Source organism: Fundulus heteroclitus, unplaced genomic scaffold (genome assembly GCF_011125445.2).
Source record: "Fundulus heteroclitus isolate FHET01 unplaced genomic scaffold, MU-UCD_Fhet_4.1 scaffold_354, whole genome shotgun sequence".
NCBI lineage: Eukaryota > Metazoa > Chordata > Actinopteri > Cyprinodontiformes > Fundulidae > Fundulus > Fundulus heteroclitus.
Genome location: NW_023396764.1, coordinates 14,993 through 37,484, shown reverse-complemented (window position 1 = coordinate 37,484; position 22,492 = coordinate 14,993). Strand labels below are relative to the sequence as shown.

The window sequence follows — 22,492 nt, the reverse complement described above, 5'->3', positions numbered from 1 at the left end:
ATTAATAGAGATTTTATTTGGACACATGTTTTTTTTTATCTGTAAAACTTAAATGTCTAACAATAATCGTAATTTTTTTTATCATAATTCATCAGTAGTGCACAATATAAATCTGGAAAAATAATAATATATATATATATATATATATATATATATATATATATATATATATATATATATATATATATATATATATATATACACACACACAAAGGAAGGCACAATCAAGGCCCCGTAAACTGTGAAATAACTATATACAAATTTGAAATTTCAGTGGAAGTCTGGATCTTTTTGTATAACCAAAACCTGCACGCTCAATCAGCATCCTCGTGAATAATTTCACCCTGCATGTTTACAAGGGCTGCACAGATCCTCAGGATTTTGTCCATTTTGTATGATAAATTGATTGGTACTGTCTGGGAGATAATTTTGAAAACTTTCAGCCTCCGGATGACTCTTTCTACATGTATGCGGACATTTGCAATCCTTCTTGTCGCAGTTACATCCTCATCAGACAACTGTCCTCCTTTACGAGTGAATGCAGGTAGAACAAGGTTAACTTTTCTCTCAAAAAGTAAATCTCTGATGGGAAAACCTCTGTCTGTCATCACTTCATCACCAGGACGAAGATACTCCAGGAACCCAGAATCCTGAGTGATGAACTTATCACTACACCTACCTCCATAAGCAGGAGAAATGAACATAACAAGTCCACAAGGGGCAATGACAACTAAATACTTAATAGTGTTACTTGAATAATTATGGCTGTATGACTCCCCTCAAGATTGTGTGGTTTCTGCAGGGTGGTTTCAGTGCAGTCAATGATGCAGGTGGTGTTGGGGAACGTCTCTCGGAAGCACTGAGGCATTGTGCTCCGGATTGTCTCTCGTGGAAGCCAAGGAATGTAGATCCTCATGTTCTCCTCCATTGTGTCGATCCAGTAGGAGATGATCCAGCTCACTAACCCCTGGGATAAAGTAAAACGTTCCGCAAGATCGGCCTGGAGTAGATTTAACTTAAGTTTCATTGTGGTTATCAATATTTGATCCACTAAGTATGTCTTAAAATTTGCTTTATAGAACTGTTCCAAATATTTAAAAAGATCAAAAAAGGCACAGAGAGAAAGGACTGTGTACAATACACTGCTAGTGTCATTCTTCAGAATGCCATGGGCAAGAGGTTCTTGTCCACCACATTGTGTTTCTCTGTTGCATACATCCTTCTTTTCTCCTACGTAGGTGTGATCTATCAGTGCCTGAACCTCCCACTGAGTGTCAGCATCTTTATGCATCGGTGACTCTGAGTGTGAAGCGGCTTGGTCAGCCCCAACATCACAGTGGCTGTCATCTGTCAAGCACAAAACCACAAAAGCCCACAATCAGCTTAGCAAACATTAAACATATAAAGAATATTTATATGTCAGAGCTCATTCAAATAATCTTATGACATGCATTCCTTCCAACATTTATAAACACCTTGTCCTAATATCTGTGGTGCCATTTGTACAGTTACACAGTCAAAAAGTAAAAATATTTTATGATTTATAGCCCATATTAATAATAACAATGATGATTATGATGATGAATATTCGTCTTTATATTAATTATTGAAATTTTCTTTGTAAAATATTTATTCAATTTGCCAACTTAACAGTTTTGAAACTAAATATTTAGGTCCAGATTACATATATTGTTTACAAACTAAATGTTATGTTTACAGCTAAATATATAGCTTGGTAATCTAATTTAACTTTTATTTATTTAACTTGGACTATGACATTTAAACATATTAATTACATCACAATATCAACAAAATAACCACAGTTTTATCTCTTGTTGTGCCAGTTCAGACGTGACAGAAAGCGGGCATCAAGTCGGGACGTAACGGACTGCGTTACCCATGATGCAATGTGGTCAAAATGGCCACCAACTCCCATCACGCAACACGGCAAAATGGCCGCCGATCAAGATAAGGTTGCTATGGTGATGGCTATAAAAGCCGATCACCCACGAAAATCTTCCTTCTTCCCTGGCTTCTGGCCAACCCGAGAAGACACACACACACAGCTGATTCCGTTGGGGTGATTCCCACGCCACGTGTTCGATTGCTCGCTGGACCGAGATTTTTCGACGCAACGGTTATTCCCTGCTTTATAACAGGAGGTCGACTTAAATAAGTACTTTTAAATTCCCTCTGATCAAAAGACTGAGAGACGCCGGATCTCCCAGTGATTGAAGAGGACCCCGCTTTGTCTGGCCAACAAAGCGACCGAACCCGGAGGAAGAAACGAAGGAGCTTTTTCCCCGTGCCGCTGCAGCCTGCGGTCAACTGCGCTCGTCAAGACGCGTCCAGAAAGCCGCATTTCTCGGAGCGTTCCGGACCAGCCCCGAGGCAACTCAAAGTAACGGGGTTTTCCCCTTTTATTTCTGTCTCACCAACAGGGTGTTTAGAAGTGCCTGGGCAGGCGTAGAACTTTGTAGGTGTTGGTTAATGCTTTTATTCCACGACGAAGTTGGAATTATTTTGCTGAACATTTTCTTTGTATGTGCATGCATTGTACAATTGATTTGCTGTGTTGATTTGTGATCCATCAATAACCCCGCCGTGGGTTACCGCCTTATTTCTTTTCATCTTTTTCCCTGCTTTCCCCCCCTCTCTCTTTTCGCGTCTCCTTATCAGTTTAATTTCTTTGTCCGAGCTCAAGTCGTGGGCTTTGCTTTAAACTCCCAGTTAGCTGCCCCCTCTCGAAGCGAGGCATTACCCCATCAGCGTAAGCGTGGTTACGTCATTAGGACCTCCCCTCATACGTCATCGTAGCAGCCATCTTGGGAGGGTCACGTGTATTTGAACTGTAGGTAGCTTAGCTGAACTAGCTTTGTGTAAGACATCAAAGCGTCCAGTGAGATTCCCGAAGCTGTTCTGTCTATCAAGGCTGATACGTGAAATGCCGGTGTTTCGAGGGCGGTGTTAAACAACTTTGAGTTAAGTTAAGATCTGCTAACCGCTCATTTTAATCCATTGTTTATTTTGTTTTGTTCTTTATTTCCACATATATATTTTGCATGTTTTAGTTTAGTAATGAGTAAGAATTCCAAAGTTGTTTGAATCAGAGAATTACTGTAACAGGGAATTGCTTTTGTTTCAATAAAACCACGACTGCGGAATAGACATTGTTTTGTGTTCAGTCCAATTCACAGTTACATGGTTATTCAGAAATCAGAGCTAACCTCCTTTGGAGTTAACATCTGATATTAATACAGAGACAATATCATTGGATGGTGATAAGGAATAAGGATTTAAACTCTAATTGCAGTTACATTGGGGTTCTCACAGCCTGCTGGATAAACCTGGTCGGTTAACAGTCCGACCTGATCATTTATTCCAGCATAAATGAGTTCATAACAGCAAGTTAACTAATGCATTAGTGGTATAAATACTTATAAGCTTATAGCTAACATCACCACCATTTGAACTATATTTGTTATAGCGAAATTTTGAGTTGAATGATTTATTATTTAAATTATAATACCAAATTATAATTAATAATAATAATAATAAGCATATTCAACCAGCTTATGGCATAACATAAACTGGCGTCCCTGGGTGGGCTGGAGTCTACTTATTGGCGTTCCTTTAGACTAAATCGAATAACCAGCAACTTATGAATTGAATGAACACAATCCATATTCCAGCATTTTGACTGCTCACCTTGCCAAAAGGACTATTCAGTCATAATTGATTAAGGAGGTATCATTACTAAATATATACGTGTTTGTGGTGGTTTGAGGTTGTTAACCTGAGGTTTGAATATTGATTTCTGGACTGGAAGTCAGCTAGATTGAAATACACAGCAGCCAGCGTCTGCTACTTGTCAATCAGAGTCTGTGTCGTGTTCTGCTTTGAAAAGAGAGACCTTGCCTCCATCTGGTGGACGTTGTTTGTAATTGCAGCATAATTGTTTGAAAGAGGGACACGATTCCCCATCGGCTGGACATTGTGTGCAATTACGGCTCAGTCTTCCCAAAGTGAAGGGCACCCTGCCTCCATCTGGTGGCCAGGATAGGTAGTTGCAGTCACGGTTTTAAAGACAGCTTAGATCGCTCAGTGTCCCGGAGGGACAATTTTGAAAGTCAGTTTCTTTAAACTTACCTTACGGTCACGCCCTTTTGTCTTTTTTAATTTTATTTTATTCATTTTTTTTTTCCTCCTTTATCCCCTTCTGCTCATCATAAGTGGTCAAAATTGAGCTGTGATTTTGAAACTAAGGTTGCAATTTAGCGGTCTTTGCCACCTCTGAAGCTCCAAAACACTGCTATTTTCCACACATGTGTAGAGCACCTGTTCTTAACTAACTTACATCACAAACAAAGCCACAGCTTTATCACTTAATTACTGGCCGAAAGGTTAGTGGTCCATGTCACTCAAAGTTAATATTCTCAAAGTTAAACAAGCATATTAACCGTTCCTAAAACATAGGAATTGTAAGTCGCAGGGTTGATTTTCCCCTGCGCAGCCTAATTAATCGCACGTAATTGAACCCACTTCCTGCAGCAGTGTGAGTCATAGTGCGTGTTTGCTGTTAACAGTTAAAGTGAAGCCACTTAACAGTTGTGTTAGCAGTTGTTGTTTAGCGCTGAGCTAAACTAAAGTGTATGCGTTGTTGCTTAGTGCTAAGCTAGAATACAGCGTTGTTATTTGTTGTCTGTCATTTAGCGCTCTGCTAAACTACAGTGTTACTTGTTGTGTTGTTATCCATAGCTGACAAAGAATGGATAGTAGCGGTTCTTCAGTCAAAGGAGCTGAAGGTCCAAACCATTCCATTGGAATGGAGGCCCAGGATGTCATTAGCTCACTGCTTAAAATGACACCGGACGAACAAACCCGTCTGAATCAGTTTAACATAGAAGACTGTGAGAGGAGAATTCAGGAATTGGTGGAGGAGGTCCAGAGCAAACCTAAACATAGATTGGTAGCAGATGTTTTGGGTGAATTAACTGCGTTATACCACCGAAGGTTAACGCTAGAGACCGATCTGCGCAACAGAGAGGTTGAGATGCGGATCGCAGCTGAGGAAAGAGTTAGGGAGCTAGAACAGAGAAGTGTTCAGGGCAGCTGTCATCTCACAGAGGAGCGAGAGGAGGATCGCATTAGCTTGCAGACAGAAGGATCTGAGTGTGAGAACTCCAAAGGAAAACATGGAGATCACACCTGGAGGACATTGGATGAACTGGGCCCTCAGACACCTTCTGAGCGAAGGGTAAGCGAAGGTCAGGAAAGATATAGCAGTGTGATACGGAAAGAAATGCCTAAACAACTTAGGGTGGCAATCAGGACTGATCCACATGATGTAAATCATGGGAAAACACCTGCTTCCCACCTGACCCCTGACACGGCCCGCTATGATCTTTTCCCCCCACCAGGGCGACGGGAGCACCGTTCCTGGGACACAGGTGAACCCCACTCCTCTGAACTGCGTCCACAGACAAGAGTTCATGACAGGGATGGTCCCCCGGCGTCCCACGAACGGCCGCCTCCGCCAGGTAGGTGGTCAGAACTGGAGCCTCCCTCCTATCGTGGTTACCGCAGGCAAGAGTCATCAGGAGAGGACTCAGATGGACCAGCTCCGATCCCTGAACAGGGACTGCGAATGCGTCAACTTGAGTCCCTGGCCCGAGACATAGAGCGTTTTGATCCTAGCAATACAGAATCCACCATTGATGACTATCTCAGAGAGGTAGAGCGCTGTCTGCTAGACTTATATAGCCCCTCAGCTCGAGAAAAGTTGAAGCTTATCTGGAAAACCACGTCCAGAAGTGTCCATGTTTTCATAGAAAGCCTCCCTCCAGCTACACGTGACCGTTATTCAGCTCTTTGTCAGGCTTTAAGAGAAGAATATTCTGTGTTTACAGACCCAGCTTCTGCAACTCTTGGGGCTTTTGCAATTCAGCAAAAGAGAACTGAAGCACCAAAAGAGTACTACCGCCGCTTGCGGGCTGCTTACTTTCAGGGACGAAATGCTCCCGGCTTGGAGGAAGACCACACTTTCAAATCTTTGTTCCTCCATAATCTTCATGAAATCGTGCGTTATGAGGTTACCATGCATTGTAGAACCAAGAAACTTACCATGCAGGAAATCAGGAAATACGCGCAGGTGGCATGGGAAACACGTGTCCGGCCCAACAAAGGAGCCGATAGTGATAAAAAGGTTCTGCAGATTCAAGCCGAACCAGAAAAGAGTTTAGGTCTGGAGGGACATGAGATGCCTCCCTTCAAACCTAAAACTAGATTTGGTCCTAAGAAGCAACATGGTTTTGAGCCGCAGCAGAAGAAAGCTTCCCAGGATAGGAGAGGTCAGCATAGCAGCATGGAAGGTGAGAGGTTTCAAAAATGGCACAGGCCGGATCCAGCCCGATACGGTAAGCAAGCTGACAGGCCAGAAAGGTTGAAAAGCACACATGACAACAAAGGCTGGAACCTGCGCATGGAGGAGTCAATGAGAAAGGAGATGGAGGAGACTTTTCGCAGGTCGCTCGCCGAAACAGTGCGTCAGATCACGCCGCAGCCATCCCAGCCATCATCCAATCCTGTCGACCCTCCAGGTAAGCCAGGCCCAAAACCCCCGCCAGCATGACTAGGCGTGGACCAGGCTCCCCCTTCTAACAGAGTGTATCTGATTAAGTGGGGGAACCAACCGAAAAATCACCAACAACCTTCTAAGATCCCATCAGCAGGTGATCAGAAAGCCCCTTTTCTAAGGTTTTTAGGTGAGCTAAAACATCATGAAAATGCACACCGCTTATACTGCTCAACAGTTATCGGAGGATGTGTAACTGCAAATGCTCTTTTAGACACGGGTTCCGAGATCAGTCTAATGCGCTCAGATTTGTTTGATGAGGTGACCAGAGCTATGGTGTCTCTTGGGAAACCATTCCAGGTGGAGACCTGTAACGTGGGCATCACTAGCTACACTCAGGATCAGTCATGCATCACCAAACGGGCGTGGTTAGACATCACTTTCCGTGACATGACCCTGGTGCACCCCATCTACATATGTACTTTGGACACAGAACCTTTTCTTGTGGGTCAGGACCTGTTGAGCAGGTTAGCCCCACTCATTGACTGCTATCATGGTCACCTTTGGGCCCAAGTGGGGACTCCAAAGCCCCTCACTTCTGGAAGTGGACTGTCCGTCCCCATCAACCAGGTGACATGCTCCGAGGAGCCCAAAGAACTTTTAGCACCATTTCTGCCTTCAACAGAGCCGATTTCCAAATCCTCTGACACACCACCGCTTCTCAGCGATCAGAGAACTTCTCTCAGCAGCCACACATCTTTCCTCTGCTCACTTAAACACTCTGGAGTTGAACCCTATAACCCCAGAGTGGCCGAAGGTGTCCACCTGGAAAGCACATTCATGACAGACGTGTTGCTGGCCCTTTGGTCAGAGAAGTCTGCGATCAGCAGAGACCTGTACAGCTCTCTGTGCCGTGAAAAGCCCCATCTGGCTGAAACAAAACACAGCCACTACCTGCTCTCAGCAGACTGGCCTCGCCGGCTTCTGAAAGCAACGGGGGTGTGCATACTTTATGCACAGATTGGCACAAGACAGCTCTCTCATCCTTTCAGCATTGTGGAGAATTTACATCCTCCAGTATTTGTTGGTGCTGATCTTCTGGTACGGCTGGGTGCACAGCTGGACACTTGTAACCAGGTCCTGTGGGCCCAAGCTCACGTGACCCCAAAGTTCCTTCCTGGGCACCCCTGAAGCCATGCGATCAGGGCAGACCATCCCACAGGCTTGCCAGGTGGCTAGCGAGACAAACATGCTAATACCACCACAGACTGCAGGTGTACCTATCAGATTAGCCATCCTGAAAGGACAACAAATACAGAGCACACAGGTTTTCTTTCAACCCCTTTCTTATTTCCAGGAATCCAACCTGGTCATCCGGGGCACACCCCTGCTTGAGCTGAACAATCGCTCAGCTTACCTGTTAGTGGAGAATCCAACCCACATGTCGATCCAAGTGGTGGCGAAGAAACCTCTTGGAGTGCTCATCGAAAGCTCTTTCCACGACTTTGAGCTGAGCATTCCCGTCATCGGAGACCTGCCCTTATCCTTGACCGGCAGACAGGACTCTCCAGACACCGTGTTTACTTTTCCTTCCAACATGATCCAAATCAGGCGACATGAAGCTCTGCCTGCTGGATCCATTTGTGGTGCTACGCTTGAAGCTGAAGGAAACTTGTTGGTGTATGCGACAGCAACCAACCCAACAGAACCAGCACCAAATCAACCAGAGAACTGGGACTCACCCACTGAGCCCTGCCCTGGCTTCGAAACAGAAATCATGCAACAGCTGGAAAAAGCTGATGCACTGACCACTGAAACTGAGGAAACAGCATTTAAGGAGCTGTTTTATGAGTTTCAGCCCATTCAGCCCAAAGATTCAAACGAACTTGGGATCACATTGACACACGTCCATGACTCACCAGTAGGAGGACACAGAAGCTGCAAAGCTAATCTGAAAACTCCCCAACAGGTGACGTCCCGGCCTTCAACGGCCCAGGACAACCAGGAGTATGTACAAGGCTGCTTAACCTGCAGCCAGTTACAACCCACACGACCACTAGACCGAGCCCTGCTTCAGCAAAGGGGGGTTATATTTCCGTGGTCACATTTGCAGACTGACTGGATCGGTCCAGTCCCCAAATCGTCAAGAAATAACAAATATCTTTTGACAATAACAGGCAGTTTCACAGAATGGGTCGAATGTTTGCCGGCACCGAATGACACCGCTGTCACCACAGCAGCCCTGCTGCTAAATCACGTTTTCAGCTGGTGGGGCCTTCCCCTGTCCATCGACTCGGACAGAGGAACGCATTTCACGTCAAACATCCTGACCGTGCTTTTGAACATGTTGGGCGTGGAAGTTAAATTCCACATCACCTACCGTCCACAGTCATCCGGACAGGTGGAGCGAATGAACTGCACCGTGGTCAGCATGTCAAAGGAACATGCCAGCAGCCATGGCAGGGACCGGGACATAAAGCTTCCCCTGGTCCTAATGCTAATCCGCTCTACCTCACCATGCTCCACAGGGGTGACACTTTTCCAGATGATGACAGGAAGACAAAGGACACTTCCTCTGAATCTCATCTACCAGCCCGAAGACGTCAGTGTGACAACCGTCTACACGGCACACCAGTGCGTCGTTGACTTAAAAGACCGTCTCCGAACGACTTTCGCATGGCCTCGAAAGAACCTAGAAGCCAGCGTGCAAAGTCCAGAGTACAAATGGGTTCATTCGAACCGAACTAAACCGTCCACAAAACTCTCCTCACAGGGAACGGAGCCTAACTCCGCCCCCGCCGAAGAGAACAATGCATAGCATTAAATAGGACAAGTGCATGTTCAATCAGGACACTTTAAACATGCACTAATAAAGCAAGTGTCCATACATAACTTCACGTCTATAATTTCACACTCAGCCATAACACCATGCATTGCTTTGGAAACGCTCGCAGAAGTGGTAAAGAATGACATGATGTATACTCAGGTTGTTAGAGACTTAATGCAGGACCTCACTCGAGAGGTTAGTTCATCCATAAATAGCCTTGCTGAAGGACGGATTCCTCCGTACCTGGTACCAGTAGATTTGGTTGGAAAGGTTCTCAAATCTGCCTCTAGTGAAACACTGCAACCACCACAAACGCACCTGGCGTACAGCCTAGGTAGTGCAATTCCGATATTTGTAAATCCTGACAACTTGGAGATAGGATTTATGCTAAACCTTCCCATCATTGAAAGAGCTAATGTGTATAGGTTTGAATCAGTATTGAATGTCGGTTTTTGGCAAGGTGAGACCCACGTACACCTACAAACTCCCTCAATATTGGCCTATCATGATGCTGACCCCAAACTTTATTTAGTCACTAATTTGGATTTGTGTACCAAAACCAAAGACATCCACTGGGTATGCCCAAGCAACCCATTTATCAGAGACGTTACCAATTACCTGTGTGGTCTAATGAATCTCCTGAACAAAACTGTCAGGCTAGAATGACCCTTAAAGATGCAGGTGTGGAAACCAAAATTGAGCGGGCAGGTAACCGCTGGCTCGTTAGCACCCCAGAGGCAGAAGCCCTGTTATCCTACGAGCAGCATGACACAGTTACTAGACTAAAACTGCCCAACCAAACCATTTTCTGTTCCCCACCTCAAGGTGCTCCAGTCCACATTGGAAACATGGTTCTGCATCACCTTGACGTTGATAAATACGACTCAGAGATTGAAATAATAGATGTCTTTAAGGGATACAATTTCAGCATTGATGTCGGCATTGAAAGACAGCTTTTACTTGCAGGCACCCAGCTGATTAAATTCAGTCTCACTCCATCAGAGTTGAGCTCGGTCCCTCTGCTTCGCTTCCCCAGAGCTACAGAGTCGACCGACACTCACATTATGACCATTATTGTGGTTCTCCTTGTATTTGGATGGGCCATCACTACCGCGATGGCGTATGCAGCATACAAGCAGATCAAACAGTTGCAAACCAGGATTGACGCCCTCACCTTTGTCGCTCCCAGGTTCGTAGCACCAGCTCCTTGAAGGCCCTAAGCTGATTAGACTACGAACCGCTGTCTCTTTCCTTTCCCTTTTTCCCTCTCTCCTTTCTTTGGTTCAAAGTTCAAACCTGATGACCAATGAATGTATTGACAAAGGTGATTGCGAAGTTTGCATTTCTTTTTTATTATTACTTTATTGTTGCCTTATTAGCCAATAGAAATGACTAGCTATAGCTTAGTCCTGCCCAGGCTAGGTCACTGACCCAGGCACAATGAATGCTTTGTTTTTCCTCCTCTTGGATGATGAACTGAACTGCATGAATCCCAATGGACTACTAGAAAGACTATTAGGTTGTTCCACTCATGCACAACGGATTTTCGTCACGCCAGAATGGACTTGGTTGTAGCTTTAAAGACTGTGACCAGCATCCCACTCTTCAAAGCTAAAGGGGGGTATGTTGTGCCAGTTCAGACGTGACAGAAAGCGGGCATCAAGTCGGGACGTAACGGACTGCGTTACCCATGATGCAATGTGGTCAAAATGGCCACCGATCAAGATAAGGTTGCTATGGTGATGGCTATAAAAGCCGATCACCCACGAAAATCTTCCTTCTTCCCTGGCTTCTGGCCAACCCGAGAAGACACACACACACAGCTGATTCCGTTGGGGTGATTCCCACGCCACGTGTTCGATTGCTCGCTGGACCGAGATTTTTCGACGCAACGGTTATTCCCTGCTTTATAACAGGAGGTCGACTTAAATAAGTACTTTTAAATTCCCTCTGATCAAAAGACTAAGAGACGCCGGATCTCCCAGTGATCGAAGAGGACCCCGCTTTGTCTGGCCAACAAAGCGACTGAACCCGGAGGAAGAAACGAAGGAGCTTTTTCCCCGTGCCGCTGCAGCCTGCGGTCAACTGCGCTCGTCAAGACGCGTCCAGAAAGCCGCATTTCTCGGAGCGTTCCGGACCAGCCCCGAGGCAACTCAAAGTAACGGGGTTTTCCCCTTTTATTTCTGTCTCACCAACAGGGTGTTTAGAAGTGCCTGGGCAGGCGTAGAACTTTGTAGGTGTTGGTTAATGCTTTTATTCCACGACGAAGTTGGAATTATTTTGCTGAACATTTTCTTTGTATGTGCATGCATTGTACAATTGATTTGCTGTGTTGATTTGTGATCCATCAATAACCCCGCCGTGGGTTACCGCCTTATTTCTTTTCATCTTTTTCCCTGCTTTCCCCCCCTCTCTCTTTTCGCGTCTCCTTATCAGTTTAATTTCTTTGTCCGAGCTCAAGTCGCGGGCTTTGCTTTAAACTCCCAGTTAGCTGCCCCCTCTCGAAGCGAGGCATTACCCCATCAGCGTAAGCGTGGTTACGTCATTAGGACCTCCCCTCATACGTCATCGTAGCAGCCATCTTGGGAGGGTCACGTGTATCTGAACTGTAGGTAGCTTAGCTGAACTAGCTTTGTGTAAGACATCAAAGCGTCCAGTGAGATTCCCGAAGCTGTTCTGTCTATCAAGGCTGATACGTGAAATGCCGGTGTTTCGAGGGCGGTGTTAAACAACTTTGAGTTAAGTTAAGATCTGCTAACCGCTCATTTTAATCCATTGTTTATTTTGTTTTGTTCTTTATTTCCACATATATATTTTGCATGTTTTAGTTTAGTAATGAGTAAGAATTCCAAAGTTGTTTGAATCAGAGAATTACTGTAACAGGGAATTGCTTTTGTTTCAATAAAACCACGACTGCGGAATAGACATTGTTTTGTGTTCAGTCCAATTCACAGTTACATGGTTATTCAGAAATCAGAGCTAACCTCCTTTGGAGTTAACATCTGATATTAATACAGAGACAATATCATTGGATGGTGATAAGGAATAAGGATTTAAACTCTAATTGCAGTTACATTGGGGTTCTCACAGCCTGCTGGATAAACCTGGTCGGTTAACAGTCCAAACTGATCATTTATTCCAGCATAAATGAGTTCATAACAGCAAGTTAACTAATGCATTAGTGGTATAAATACTTATAAGCTTATAGCTAACATCACCACCATTTGAACTATATTTGTTATAGCGAAATTTTGAGTTGAATGATTTATTATTTAAATTATAATACCAAATTATAATTAATAATAATAATAATAAGCATATTCAACCAGCTTATGGCATAACACTCTTGACAGGCTAAATAACCCAAAATATTGCTGTACATTTTTGTGTAACTTTACAGACGGTACTCCATACAAGCAGGGATTGAAAATATACATAGACATAATAAATATACAGAGAGAACAAACTTAAACGCTGATTTCATGTGAGAGCATATACGTAAACACGAGGGACACAAACGGAGAAGAGTTAACAACAGCAATCAAAAATGCTAAAGCTTGCCTGTGTCTGCGCTCCTCTTGAGGCATCTCCTCGGAGTTTTTAATGGAAGTTCATAACCCAGCCACTTTTCTGGTATCGGGTGGTCTGCTGTAGGTCTCTTGTCGACAAAGTGAAAAGAACACACGAACGGTCGCTTCGGTGGTTTCGTCAAATTCAAAGCTTTCAACCAAAGACGAAAAGATTCTTCATTCTTCCCCACATGGAAAGAACCTATATGAGGATATATGCGCATATATGAAACCTATATGCGTCATATATGCGCATATATGCTGCATATATACAGCATATATGTGCATATATGACGCATATATATGCACATATATGCTGCATATAAGCTAGATTGAGGCGCATATATGTGCATATTTGATAATATATATGTACATATATGCTGTATATAGGCTAGATTGAGTTGCATATATGTGCATATCTATGTCCATATATGCTGCATATAGGTTAGATTGAGGTGCATATATGTGCATATATGATAATATATGTGTACATATATGCTGCATATAGGCTAGATTGAGTTGCATATATGTGCATATATATGTCCATATATGCTGCATATAGGCTAAATTGAGGGGCATATATCCAGATATATGATAATATATGTGCATTTATATGCTGGATATAGGCAAAATTGAGGTGCATATACAGGCCATATAGGTCTCCGGTATTGCCTCTTTATATTCACATATAAGCCCTATACAGTATGTGTATGCAAGATGTTGACAGGATCTGGTCATTTTGTAGCTCATATCTCACTTTGGCAACTGTCATACATGATGACTAGCTAATTTTCTATTATCAAGGCAAAAATTATGCAAGGACTTATGTATGTGCGAACACATGAAATTGGTATCTCTTGTAATTGGCATGTTATGGAATTTAACAATTGTGAGAAAAGTGAGAGGAAATGGAAAGCTATGATGTCTACATGTTTTCCTGAAACATTTACAAGGTCAATTCTTCTGTAAAGATAGTGGAAAAGAAGAGAATGTATAGCAAAACGATTTTTTTATTTTGTCAATCAAGTGCCCGCCCCCCCCATTTCAAGTCACTTCAAGATTCACATTACAGCTCACACATATCCAAAAATTAACCATTACATCCACCAAATGCAATGCAAAATGAAATGCTTTCTGTATTGTTTTGATGCATTTTATAGATGAATTTTGCAGAAAGGTCAGAGTCTAAATGTATGACAAAAAAAGAAAGTGCATAGAACATAAATTCAACTAATCATCATCCCACATCTATCTGAGCATTTCACTGTAGTTAATGCATTTGAAGACAATGTCAACATTTCTGTTCACAGTTTTAATGAACAGACACTTTTCTTTTATCTGAGATGCTTGTACAGCAACTAAAGGCCCAATACTTTCCCCTACAGGGATGAAATAACAAGGATTCTTAAATTGACTGCAGATGTCTTGTTTCACTTTTTGGTAGTACTTCCCCACTGCATAACATGTCTCCCCCTGCCCCAGATCACAGACAATAAATGTCTTCACAGAGAAAATACTTTCCTCTCAATCAGAAAGTATGAGTTTCTCCGAAAAGTACGCGAGTAGTTTTGTGAATGAACTATTTCAGCATTAACAACTACTCTGCTAAAATACTTCATAGTGACTCTATTTTCAAGGTTGCTGATGCTATTCAATGCCAGAAAATCATCATTTCTGATCATAAAAATCTTAGGCCTACCCAGAGATGTAACACCATGAGAGCGACTTACTTCCAGCACCATTTTTTTCTTAACTGCAAAAGACTCTAAGAGAGCCAAGTAATCATCAGAAGCTGCCACCATGGTTTTTTGGGAAAATGATGGAAATGCAACCTGTAGCCAAACTGTTTTCATTATCTGCAGAGAAACTCCCTGGCTGCTCTTTATCATATCTATTGTATGACTCAAACACAAATGCAGACTGCCCAGAGGGGACCCCAGTTTCTCACAGTATTGGGCAGATGAAGGCACAAATGTACATTGAAAGTGACATTATTAATCCCATAAAGGGTCTCCATTTCCTGAACAAACTCTGTTAGCAACCCCTCAGATTCTGATAAGTGCAGTGTTGATATATTCTCACCAAGTAGAAGAGAAACCCCCTTTACCAACTTAAACCAGTGCTTCAGATATTTTTCAGGCAAGACGTCTTTCAATGTTGGTATGCTGTAATAAAACAACCACATGCTCCACTCGTGTGCCTTCCAGAACTTTTTCTCTTTCACTGAGCGGGGAACACGGGAAACATTACAGGGGGGTTTAATAGAAGTTAAAATGTCATCAATCTGTTCTGTTGAGCGTCCGATATACCATGGTGATTGGTGGTTTTCAGAATTAAACCACAGAGTGGTGATGCTTCTTGCTACACCCAGCAGCACACTGTGCATATAATCTGGAACACAGCCATCAATGATATTAAAATCGGGTAGGCAAGACAAAATGCTAGGCCCTTTCACTCCCTTAGTGGGGTTTCCAGCAAGAGCTTCTTCAACCAGATCATCCGTCTGGGAGGGATTCCTCAAATCTGTTTTTTCATAGGGATAAGCCCTTACACGTCCCCTGCGTTTTAACACACTTGTTCCTTTCTGCATACAAAAAGAACATCCAAACTCGCCATTAAACTGTTTAAAGTTCTGAATCAGTGGCCGAGCAACTGAATCTGCCACCATGGTAGTAACAACTACTTTACTTGTTACAACTTCCCCACTTTCCCTTTTCCATATAAGACCATCAGAGTACAACTCTATGGATTCATCGACAAATGGTTTCATGTACGTGTTCATATTTGGTTTGTTTTGACCAAACCACAGGCCACTAAGCATAACATGTTTTGCACTTAGTTGTATTGGCAGTTCATTAATAGTACACAAAATTGGCCACAAACTTTTTGTGTTTGATTTGTGTACTGGCACTCCGTCACAGTTGAATGTCAGAGATATGCTGTCTGGGGATGCAAGGTGTGATTGTTTTTTGTTTAAATGTCCATCGTATATATCTTTGATGGAAGCATCCTTCTTCTCAAAACGGTGTTCCAGGTGTTTCCCTAATTGGTGGTCCTCAAGCAGTTTTTTAATTTGGTATTTTAGTGGCAAGTACAAAAAACACTGGTCTTTTTGTGCATGCACTTTTGATGTGTCCTGGTCACAGACTGGGCACGTGACATTAAAGGGACCTTCCTGCATGCTTACATTGCAACTCTTGCATACATAATGTACTTCTAATATGTCTTTCACTGAATCAAATGCTTTATAGAAAAGGTACTTTGAGCCACTAACCACTTCCCCACCAGGACCAGCACTAAAGTTGATAAGATGCATGATGTCCTCCAAGGATCTATTTGTTAATCCGTGTTTGAGTTTTAAAGCAAGCAGCAGGAGTTCCACCTGTTCTTTTGTTGGTTCCTGATCTAAAGTTTGACTTGTGGGGTCTTCTAGATGTTCCTCTACTGGGTCCCCAGGTAAAGAGCTAGGTCCAGGTATGGGTTGGTTCATCTGTGAATTTAAAACATTGGATTAGCAATACCAAATTTGAACGGACTCATAAAAACATACCATTTCATGTGGTTGGTAACCACCTGCATTTGAAGTTTTGTATATGGCCAATTGAGAGTGATAATGCAGAACAAAGATAAAAACATGGGTATCGCTGCAATATGGAAAGGACAAAGTAATATGGTATTTTCAATAGGGATGCACGATATTGGATTTTGGCCGATAGTCGATATGTTCAAACTTTTTTGCCCGATGTTGATATTTACACATAGGTGCGTGAAGGGGGGTGCTGCGGGGGCTGCAGCCACCCTCGTCATAGCATCAGCCCCCCTGGGTGGGGGGCTGTGGAGTAACATAATATTGTACTTAAAAACGTGAAATTATTTATGTATTTATTTTTTTAAAGACTGTGTTTGATATGGGATAAAAATGATGGGCTGTGTATAAGATCTAAAGTAATGATTCATCATTTTAATATTTCATAAAAGATTAGGCTACTCCCCAGGAAGTGCTTCCACCACCTCACATTCGTTTGGACATGGCTAGCAATAGGCAGCAGAAACCACGGACCGTGGAACCGGTAGGGCAGGTAGGGCCGCAAAACTGTAACAACAGTGACTTGTATAATGTAGTCCAGACCGCAGTCCTTAGGATGTGCTTAAAGCATAGACAGGCTGAAAAACCCCAGCTGGTTCGTTTTGTTATATAATGGTAAAGTAGGTGGCGGTAATGCAACATATTTAATGCAACAAACTCACGAAGAAGAAAAAGAAAAAGAAGTGCCGTGCACGGGCAGCTGCGGTGTGAAAGCCGCTTAAATTTAGCCAAGTTACGGGCATTTTCGCGTAAAACGACAAGCACTCGCTCCCATTATTTTCCATCTCCCAAAAAAACAGTGAAACGCGGATACAAATGCAGTTGCTGTGTGAGAGCCGGAGCATTCGTGTGAGCGTATATCAGCTTTTTTAAGAGGGAAGTCTTGACAGGCAAAACATGACATGACTAATATGAAGCTAATATGACTAGCGTCGGAGAGGAGCTTCTCAATGTGATTGGCAACAACACTGGAGTTCAGAAAAGTAGCGCCGGATAGGTAACATTATATCAATAACATACCGTAGCTATAGATACATCATTAGCCTGTGGAAGTTAACGCCTTCCACCTCGCTAAACGGCTAGTTGCCAATAGCAATTCATTCAATGATTTTGTCATGAAGCTCTTTAATTTGTAATACATTTCGGTCATCACGTGCGTACAGTCAACACGTGACCTTATCGGCCAGACTTATCGGGAGAAATGTTCATATCTGCCGATGATGGTCATTTTAAGCTTTTATCGGCCGATACCGATGTCGTTCCGATAATGTTGTGCATCCCTAATTTTCAATTTGTACTCCACTTTAAGCAAAGCAAGCAAAGTGGAAGTTTGTGTTGTGGAATTATCTTATGATGATTTACAGTAACTAGTGTGCATACATGAAAAACAAAAGCAAAAAACACCTAATTTGAATATTTTTGCTATTTTTTGTAACTTACTATGTCATCAGAAGCAGTAGACACCAGGTCATCCTGACTGTCCTTTTGGGTGAGATTCCTAAAATAAAAATACATAAACATGAAATATGTAAAGTTATGCCTACGTGTGTTAGGGGTGGCGAAAAAAAATAGATTATTAGATGTATTAGTTGGACAAGAGCTATGCTGTACGAAAGTTGTGTCAAACTACCTCCCGGAGGAAGAAAAAAGCTGCCGGTTGTAACGTTAGCTGCAAACCAGACGACAATGAAGCAAGCGATGTCGAAGCTTCCACCCGGAGGAAGAAAAGGCTAAGAGAATTACACATTCGATTGCAATATTTAGTGCCTGGGATTTGCGTCCTTACTCGGTTGTTGAAAACCAGGGTTTTTATCTGAGCAATTCATGTTATTTATTCTAAAATCAGACGTTATAGACTCTTATTTATTATTGCATATGTGCAATTTATATTATTTATTTAATTTAAGTGCAATTAATAAGTTATTAAGAATGTCACAAGCATGAGTTTAGTATGAAAGCATTACAAAAGCTTTGTATGATTTTTGGCTCAACAAAATGTTATTTTTTATCTGATTTGACTTGCTAAAATGCTTCCAATTGTTGTATAAATAAATATTATTGGGAGTAAATTAATCGTGAATCATTACAAATATTTTGCTTTAAAAGTACAACGCAGTCGCTGATAAAATTCTGTATTGGAAAAAATGTATTCATCAAGATGCATTGATAATCGTTTTATAATCGAATCGCAGTCGTCAGAATCGTAAATGCCCAGAGATTCCCACCCCTAATGTGTGTGCGTGTTTTCTACTTACGGAGTTGTAGAAGAAGAGGCCACAGCTTCTTCATCATCACCAATATCTTCAGAAAAGTGCCTAACAAAAAAGTTGTGTTAATGTTAAAACACTTCATGCATCACTCAATATAATAGGATTCAAATGGCTGATTACAACTATAAATGTTTTACAATTAATTTGGAAATTATGCCACATACGTTTAAATAGTATAAGAAATGATCTGTAACTTTAGCTGGTAATTAGCTCGCTAACTTAGCAAGCTAGCTTCTAGCACGTTTTGTTAATACTTACTTTCGTTTACGTCTTCTCTCTGTTCTTTCTGGAACAGGTGCTTCGTCGTCAACGAGGTACCTTTTGTAACGTACTGGATCCATATGTACTACTTTTCTTTAAAGGACCTTCTTGTGCTGCTACCTTGTTCTTCTTCTTCTTCGTGTGGGAGGAGTGTGAGTGAAGGAGAAGGGAGAGAGCGTGAGTTGAATTTGTTTGAGTGTTTTTTTCCTACTTTTTTCTATCTTTCACTGGGTGTATGTAAATATTGTATATATAGGTGTTTTGTTGTGCTTTAGGTTTTTTTTGGTAGGGTTTGTGGGGTTTGGTGGCCGTCGGGTTTTGCCCAGCGTCTTGAACGCCATGGTGGTGGGTGGTGGCTCTGGTGTTTTCTCCACGCTGACACGGAAGAACGGCATCAAGGTGGGTGCTGGTTCTCCGTGCAGCGTGGAAGACGTTTGTCTGGCTGTGGGTGAGGTAATTGGGCATGGATTTATTAAGTCAGCAGCGCGAATGAATGGAGCTGTAGTTTTGTTTGTTGAAAAAGTGGAGCAGGCTCAACAGTTAGTGGAAGCGGGCGTTTCTGTAGATGGTTTGTTTTTACAAGTCTCGCCGCTTACCTTACCTGCAACTAAGGTAACATTGTCAAACGTCCCTCCTTTTATTAGTGATGAGTTTTTGATTAAAGAGTTGTCTCGACATGGCAAAGTGGTGTCACAAATTAAAAAAGTGCCGTTCGGTTGTAAATCACCGCTATTAAAACACGTTGTCTCTCACAGGAGACAACTGTTCATGATATTAAATCGTCGAGATGAGGAGCTTAACTTGCGTTTTCATGTCAGAATAGATGACTTTGATTATATTTTGTTTGCCACGTCTTCTAATATGAAGTGCTTTGGTTGTGGTCAGGACGGCCATATTATAAAAATGTGTCCTGACAGGGCCGGGCCGGCCCCCCCGGGTTCGGCAAAGCAGCAGCCCGCTGCTGCTGAACAGGAGAGGGATCCACCTGGCGAGCGGGCCGCTGCGGAGGAACCCGCGGCTGCCGCGGAGGAGCCTGCGGGGGAGCCCGCGGGGGGAAACCGCGGCAGAAGAGCCAGCAGATGGTATTGTTGAGGTGCCAGTGGTGGACAGTAGAATGAATGTGTGTGTGGGAAAAGATAGATGCACGGTGGATGGTGGTGAGGGGGAGAGAGACGGTGTACAGGGAGAGCAGGAGGGGGTGAAGAGCAATGAGGAACATTTAGTGTGTGGAGATCAGAGAGGGAAAGGAGAGGTGGAGGTAGGTAATTGGAATGAAAGGAGGAACAGTGTAGAGTCGGTTTTGGGAACTGGATTGGAGGGAGAGACAGGTGAGACGGAGGAGGTGATGGAAGTGGAAGCTTCAGCTCCTACAAAGAGGCGAAGCAAAAGGAGGAATGTGGTGGCAGCTGTTCAGGCCAGCAAGCAGGCCAGCAAGCTTGCTGCAGAGAGGAGGGAGGTGTCAGATAGCAGCGAAAATGAGAGCTGTTTCTCTGACACCAGTGAAGCATCTCTATCACAAACCAGTATCAGGGAACCTAGGTACCCTGTAGAGCACAGGTGTCAAAGTCCAGTCCTCAAGGGCCGGTGTCCTGCAACTTTTAGATGTGTCCCTGGTCCGACACACCTGAGTCAAATAATCAGGTAATTAGCAGGACTCTGAAGAACCTGACTGCATATTGAGGAGCTGATTGTGCCATTTGATTCAGGTGTATGGTACCAGGGAACCGCTAAAAGTTTCAGGACACCGGCCCTCGAGGACCGGAGCTTGACACCCCTGCTGTAGAGTCTTACAGAACTTTACCCATTATGGATTCTTTTAAAATAGCATCATTGAATCTTAACGGGGCGAGGGAGGCTGAAAAACGTGCTTTAATTTATCAAACATTGAACCAAAAAAGAATTGATGTCATTTACCTACAAGAAACGCATAGTGATCTTTTAACTGAAGCAGACTGGGGTAGAGAGTGGAGGGGGGAGGTCATTTTAAGCCACGGCACCTCCCAGAGTGCAGGGGTGGGTTTTCTGTTCACCAAAGCTTTCACCCCAAACCCTACGGAAGTTAAACACGTTCTTCAGGGGAGGTGTCTTTTAGTCAAAGCAAAGTTTGATCATTTTAAAATGGTTTTTATTAATATTTATGCTCCCATCACCAATGCAGAGAAAAAGCGTTTTTTTGAACAAATTGGGGAAAGGTTGGGTGATTGTGGGTCTGAGGATTATGTTTTTATAGGTGGGGATTTTAATTGTACTGAAAACAAGTTTTTAGATCGTAATCATGCAGAGCCGCACCCAGCGGCCCAACACGCTCTGAGGCAGCTGGTCTCATCTCACGGCTTGGTGGATGTATGGAGAAGGATGCATGCAGGCTCCAGGCAGTACACGTGGTCTCACATTAAGGAAAACAGAATCTCTTTAGCTCGTCTTGACCGGTTTTATTGTTTTAAACACCATTTTAACGTGTTTAAAACCTGCCAGATTTTACCGGTGGCTTTTACAGATCACTCGTTGCTTTTAGGTAGTGTTTTTATTAGAAACATTTTACCTAGAAGCGCTTACTGGCATTTTAACTCAGCTTTAACTTATGATCAGAGTTTTAGAGAGATTTTAAGGTATTTTTGGACTGGTTTAGGACAGCGAAAGTCTGATTTTACCTGTCTGAGACAGTGGTGGGACCATGGAAAAGTTCAAATAAAACTGCTGAGTCAGCAGCACACTCTCAATGTTACTCGTGACATTACCGGATCTATCAGAGATCTGGAGATGAACATCGTGGAATTAGAACAACTTAGTGAATCCACAGGAAATCGAGATCACATTGAAGCTTCTAAATCTAAAAGGCTAGTTTTAGCAAACCTGCTGGAGTCTAAAGTCCAAGGCGCATTGGTCAGGTCCCGGATCCAGAACATCACGGAGATGGATGCTCCCTCTAGCTTCTTCTTCAGCTTGGAGAGGAAGCACGGGCAGAGGAAGCAGATCCACTCTTTGTTGTCGGACACAGGGCAGCAACTGAGTGAACCAGGGCAGATCAGGAGGAGGGCTGTGGAGTTTTACCGTTCTCTGTTCCACAGTGAATACAAATAGAATAAGGAATGTTTTAGGGAGTTCTGCAATGAACTACCCCAGGTCTCTGAGGAGATAAATACTGAGCTGGAGCGCCCGCTGGGGCTTCAGGAGCTCCACACAGCCCTCCTCAGCATGCAGGGCCAGAGGTCCCCGGGAATTGACGGACTCACGGTCGAATTTTACAAGGCCTACTGGGATCTTCTGGCACAAGACCTGCTAGACGTCTATAATGAAAGTCTGCACACTGGTTGACTCCCCTTGTCCTGCCGCAGGGCAGTCGTCACTCTGCTGCCAAAAAAGGGGAACCTCCAGGACATCAAGAACTGGCGCCCTGTGTCCCTC

The 22,492-nt window shown here is 43.3% G+C and overlaps 1 protein-coding gene across 2 annotated transcripts; it reads right to left on the bottom strand.

Annotated features, from left to right (window-relative positions):
- Positions 1-207: 207 nt before the first annotated feature.
- On the bottom strand, positions 208-20,698 carry LOC118559852. 2 transcript variants are annotated; one of them, XM_036130380.1, is made up of 5 exons: positions 19,085-20,698; positions 18,812-18,871; positions 17,997-18,054; positions 16,245-16,460; positions 208-1,347 (listed from the first exon to the last, which is right to left on the bottom strand). In XM_036130380.1, exons 1-5 carry the CDS (start codon positions 19,165-19,167, stop codon positions 1,249-1,251), a joined length of 516 nt encoding a protein of 171 aa, XP_035986273.1. In that variant the 5' UTR covers positions 19,168-20,698; the 3' UTR covers positions 208-1,248. The 2 variants fall into 2 exon arrangements, with proteins under 2 accessions (XP_035986273.1, XP_035986272.1); XM_036130379.1 differs by lacking the exon at positions 208-1,347 and having other exon boundaries at positions 13,963-16,460.
- Positions 20,699-22,492: the final 1,794 nt, after the last annotated feature.